General features: G+C 35.5%; 1 protein-coding gene across 1 annotated transcript; it reads left to right on the forward strand.

Annotated features, from left to right (window-relative positions):
- Positions 1–1179: 1179 nt before the first annotated feature.
- On the forward strand, positions 1180–4915 carry LOC114732632 (nudix hydrolase 9-like). Its single transcript, XM_028919952.1, has 9 exons — positions 1180–1306; positions 1407–1481; positions 1702–1758; positions 1984–2066; positions 2794–2852; positions 3673–3821; positions 4099–4236; positions 4366–4524; positions 4669–4915. Exons 1-9 carry the CDS (start codon positions 1214–1216, stop codon positions 4765–4767), a joined length of 912 nt encoding a protein of 303 aa, XP_028775785.1. The 5' UTR covers positions 1180–1213; the 3' UTR covers positions 4768–4915.
- Positions 4916–5495: the final 580 nt, after the last annotated feature.

The following is a 5495-nucleotide window of genomic DNA, read 5'->3' on the forward strand; positions in this document are numbered from 1 at the left end:
TAAACTAACTTTTACATTAAGAACAAGAGGTAGTATTAAATTAGAGTAACATTTTGCAATACTTCATTAGAGCTCTCAGTTTTGCAATAAGTCAGTTAATTTTTTTTAACAAACCATTCAAAAAGACTAATTTTAATTTCTTTTATGTTGCTTTTTTTTTTTTGGCATGTTACAACTATAAAATGGGGAAATAACTTTCAATGCCCGCGGGCCGTGGCACTTGGCAACGGCCATCAATCACATCTTCACAACTCAAGAAAATGACAGGGAACATGGGCTGCCACCCAAGTAAATCTCATCAACAATATTAATAAATTAATAACCATAGAGAGCGATTTCATTATTTTTGTTTTTATTGGTGCTGTGGGATATTTCTAGCCCTTTTATTTATTAATCCATTCCTTTTCTTTTATATTTCCCCTTGTCCTTAATAAAAAACTAGATAACTAATTTATTAATATTAAAAAAATTAGTTAAGTTGGTTATTTATAATAAATAGATGTTATCTTCTTTAAAATTTCTTATTAAATGATATGTATTTAAATTAGTTCTTGATAGTAACTCAATCATTATAGGTATTACTTGAGAACAAAATAGATAAATATTAAAAATATATTAATTAAAATTTTATATTTAAAATAAAATAAAATTTTTAATTAACTCTTACGTTTAACAGCGGTGATAGTAATAAACTAGCAAAGCCCAATGCGCCCAGCGGACTTTTTGGCGAAAGAAAAGTTCAAGCAAAGCATCTATCTAATTCAAAAAAGAAAAGATGATTGTTTTAAAAAGGTACTAATTATAAACTAATTACAAGATAATCAGCGAGAAGTAATCTCTTAATTTTATGTGAATTTACTGTTGACTTCTCCTTTTATTTTTTGGTTGCTAAAGCACAGGCATTCCCTATTAAAGGTAATCTCATTCAAGGTACTGTCGAGTATTAAATGTGAGTACTTCTCCCAGTGGGGATTCAAATCTTAATTTGTTATGTTGTGAGAAACTAGTCCCTTCCGCTAGACCCAATCCTATTAGTTGACTTCTCCTCATTAGATGTAAATGGGCAAAAACCAAGAAGGCCCATAGCTTCTTTGGTCTTCTAGATATGACGTAGTCCATGTACGGAAAAGAACGCAATAAGCCCAATAGAAAGCCCAATCGATTCCGAACATCGAGCTCCCTGGGAAGTGAGTCTCAGCAGTTCCAGATTCCGATGGAGAAGGAGGCCGGGCATGCAGACAGTGCCGTGGATCCTTGTTCTTTCAAGCTCCTGATCTCGTGTCCCTGTGGTCTTTCGCCCTCGCAGGTTTGTTTCAACCTCGAATCCTCATTCTTATGACATCTAGATGTGAATGCGTCTTGCTCAAATGTGACTTGTCCTTCACGCATTTCTTGCTTGCTTAAAGGTTTCTGTGGTGTTCAGCGATGCCTGCGATCGGATTCCCCACCCTGATGCTAACCTGGAGAGCACAATCGCTGAGGTGTGTCGTATTCGTCCCTTTGATCTCTTGCTGTTGCTTTTCCGCTTGCACAAAACATTACTGCTGATGGCATGTTGCTTAAATTGCTCGGTTTTTAGTGCTGAACATTTGGATCTTTGTTCATGATTAAATTTAGCGAATATTCGATTTTTATCGCAGAGTCCAGATTTAGTTTACTGAATAACCATCTTTATGCTTAGTTACGATTTCTATTTTGTAGATATGGGAGCAGAGGAGTCAGAAAAACAATTCACTCTACAATGGCAAGAAGTTCAGGGTATTTCGAGCCTTGTTCGACTTGCATCATGTTATTTTTTTCCCGAACTAAACAATACTTTTTGCTAGTTAATGCGTGTCAAGCATTATGCGCTAATATTTTAACTATTTGTTTTCTTGGCTACGGTTAATATATAGATAGAAGTTAGATGAACATTGGACTTTTTAAATACAACATAATTTTAGCATGAGATTGACACAGCATCTAACGGTCTTTCTCTTACAGTATGGGGGGTATATGCTGCAAAGGGGAAGCGGATCTGACCACGAGCTTCATGTATGCCTCCACCTTGGTTTGACGGATTATAGGTTTCTTCTCTCCCTCTATTTTCCAAGTTCTTGCCCCATTGTCTTTATTTACTTGCTTGTCATTGTAAGTTATAGTGACTTACGTATGCCTGTGCAGTTGACCAGTGATTTATAAATTATCCATTCTTGATTTTTTGTTGTTGACATGATTTCTGACATTTAAAGAAATGTAATTGAATCTGCTATGCTTTTGTGACTAATAATTTGTAAATGTTCCATCCTTGAAAGTATTCGTGTTAAACGTGATTTGTTACATTTAAAGGGTGATTTTCATTAGTTATAAAATTTACCTTCAAAATTTGTTCCTTAGATATTTTTCTGATCTTATTGCCTTCTATTAGTCATAAACAGTCATGTTTCTGACTTGCTATATTTGTTGATTATTGAAAGTGTTGTACAGAAAGGATATATCTTCTCAATAGAGCAAGAATGTTCTGATTATATAAGCGGCAACGAAATTGCAAAACAAAAAATAAATTGGCACTTTTCAAGTATATATATATATTTTCTGCTAGGAACAGTTGTAAAGTTTATTTACACTTGACTCTATCCTATTTAATTAGCGTTAAGTTCATTTGAATTTGTTTAGAAGATATGGCTCTGAATAATTTCTCTGGTGGTGTCACTTAGCGAAGCAGAACTTTATTTTCTTACTGTTTGCTACTATTATTATTTACATATAATCCACGTTTCTTACATTCAGCAAGTATTGTTTGAATTTATCCAGGACTTTCGTTGGGACAAATTTAAGTCATCTGTGGAAACGGTTCCTGGTTTCATCAGAAGGTATATTAACACCCCTCCCTCCTATCAATAATGGAGACCCTGTGATTCCATAGTTTTGGGTCCTTTAATTTATGGGAGCGTGTGATCTAACTTCTGACTATCGGAGTTATTTAGTGGAGCATGACTATGATTGGTCTGCAAGTGTGATGACTGTCAACCAGAAGTTGCATGCCATTGACGTGCTACAATATTTTATCAGGAGGTCAAAGGGCGAGTCAGTGAAAATTTGCATTTGAGGTAGTTAGACAGATCTTTCTGTTGGCCCACGTGGATCTAGTGGACTGTTATGTTAGAATTTTTTGAACATATGATCACCTATTGTCCACTCTGCCCCAAAAGCAGAGGAGGTACTGGTAGTACCAGCAATCATTGACCACTAGGGGTATGGCTCTTCACACGATAACCATGAACATGTGATATGATCAACTTCAAGCAGGGTAGTATAAAGATAAGAATTATACACAATTTTGTTGCTTCATGAAGTCCTTTAGAAGTTCAATTACTTTTTTGGAGCCAGAAGACGGAGAAGTTCATTTTTAATTAGCCGATGCAGGAAGAGAGTGCATCTAAGTCAGATTCTTTACAATTTAGCGTTTATAAGGACAAAGTAGGCACAGTCCTGTCAAATTTTTCTTGAACATGGTGTTTTCATTTGTGAATTGGTTTTATTACTTTAATTAAGAGTCTTAATGACAAATTGTATGATGATGGAGGTAATCAGATGGGTCAAAATAGATAAGCTTTAATTTTTTATCCTTTCCATTGGTGCTAATTGATGTTACCGATAATTTTAAGTGCTTCCATCTTTCTGTTTTTTCAGATGATTCTGTTCTTTGTCAGCACACTGCCAGTCCACTGGGAAATGGTGCAATTGTGGAGACTATTGACGAGAAGATACTTGTATTGCAACGAAGTAACAATGTTGGTGAATTTCCTGGACATTTTGTTTTCCCAGGAGGTCATCCGGAGGTATTTAACAGAGAAATAAAATTTTAAATCTGTTAAATGGCTGCTAATTAGTATCAATGCAATTGATTTATCTTTAATATTGATATCAATTTAAATGGAGCAGATACTTCTGAAATTGCTCTTTGATTTGTTTATGGGGGCATGATATCCTTTGTGCGGCGATATCTGCTTATTCATGTGGTAGAATGACTACTGATCATTGTTCCTTCCAATATATGTCAGATTAACAACTCTTATTTTGACTGGAATTTATTGTGAAACTTCTTTTGATTGGCAGCCTCATGAAATTGGAGTAGCTTCCCATCAACATAGCAAGGAGTTAACAGAGTCTATTAACAACAACGTTTCCCGTGAGATGTTTGACAGCATAGTTCGAGAAGTAGTTGAAGAAATTGGGGTGCCAGCCTCATCCCTTGTAAGTCCCATTATTAATTTGATATGAATGTCGTGAACATATTGTAGGAAATGATTACTCTTTCCTCCATATGTTAGCTATGGCAGACATCATGAATCATATCTAAATTTGATCCTTTGTGTAATGCAGAGCATTCCAGCTTTCATTGGAGTATCACGGAGAGAATTGAATGTGAGACCAGCTGCATTTTTCTACATCAAATGCAGTCTCAATTCCAAGGAAGTTCAACAGTTTTATTCTAGTGCTCAAGATGGCTACGAGTCAACTCAGCTATATGCTGCCACAATGGTAATTTAATGCTCATTGTCGTTTAGTGTTAGTATGAGATCCATCCCTTGATGATAATGTGCTTGCTTGCTTGTTTTCATATACATTTAATTGATTTTAACTTGTTTCTACCTTGAAACTACTCATCAGTTTTGTATTTCTCAGGTCGACTTAGAAAACATGGCTTCCAAGATGCCTGGCTGTCATCGAGGTGGATTAGCCCTCTATAAATTGATGGCTGACAACAACCTGAAGAATACTTGATGTAAGTTTACGAGGACTTATAGTTGTCAGTCTTTGATGTTATGCTGAGTGTTACCCTGTGGGATTCACGATTTGGCATGTTAGGTATAGTTTCTATCTCAGAAGCTTACTCTGGCTGTTTATTGCTCCTGTTTAGCATGTAAGAACTGATATTTTAGGTAGCTTACTCGTCTATATGTGATTCATTGATTCTTCACTTGCTTGTATACTGCATACGATCTCAGACTGATATACATATACTATACTGCATACGATCTCAGACTGATACACATATACATATAATGTGTTTTGGGTTTTTTCCCGCTCCGGCTGAGTCAGATTTTGAACTCTTTCCTCGTATGTTTTAAAGATCTGGCCTGATGAGTCCGTATCCCCCATGAAACTTATTTCATTATTAAATATCAAAGTGAATTGCCAACCGCCTCTTGGCGGAGTGGCACCTAGTGTGTGCGTGTGTTGGTAATGTGCGGGTTCGATCCTGCCCCTCATGTAACCAAAAATAAAAAAATAAAAAAATATCAAAATGAATTATCACTTTAATAGTAATACTAATTCCGATCTTAAATATATGTAGGACCAGAAGTCGTATAATTGAACAAGTCTTTCTTCTTCAATTGGTTAACTTGAATTATTAGTATGTATGAGTTCCAAGTAAAAGTAACTTCGTCCATGCACGATTTTCTTTTTTGAGGGAAAGGGGTAGGAATAAAAAAAAAAAAAAGAGAGGA

The sequence above is a fragment of the Neltuma alba genome, unplaced genomic scaffold (assembly GCF_004799145.2).
Source record: "Neltuma alba isolate B1F8T4 unplaced genomic scaffold, ASM479914v2 tig00012920_pilon, whole genome shotgun sequence".
In the NCBI taxonomy this organism is placed as follows: domain Eukaryota; kingdom Viridiplantae; phylum Streptophyta; class Magnoliopsida; order Fabales; family Fabaceae; genus Neltuma; species Neltuma alba.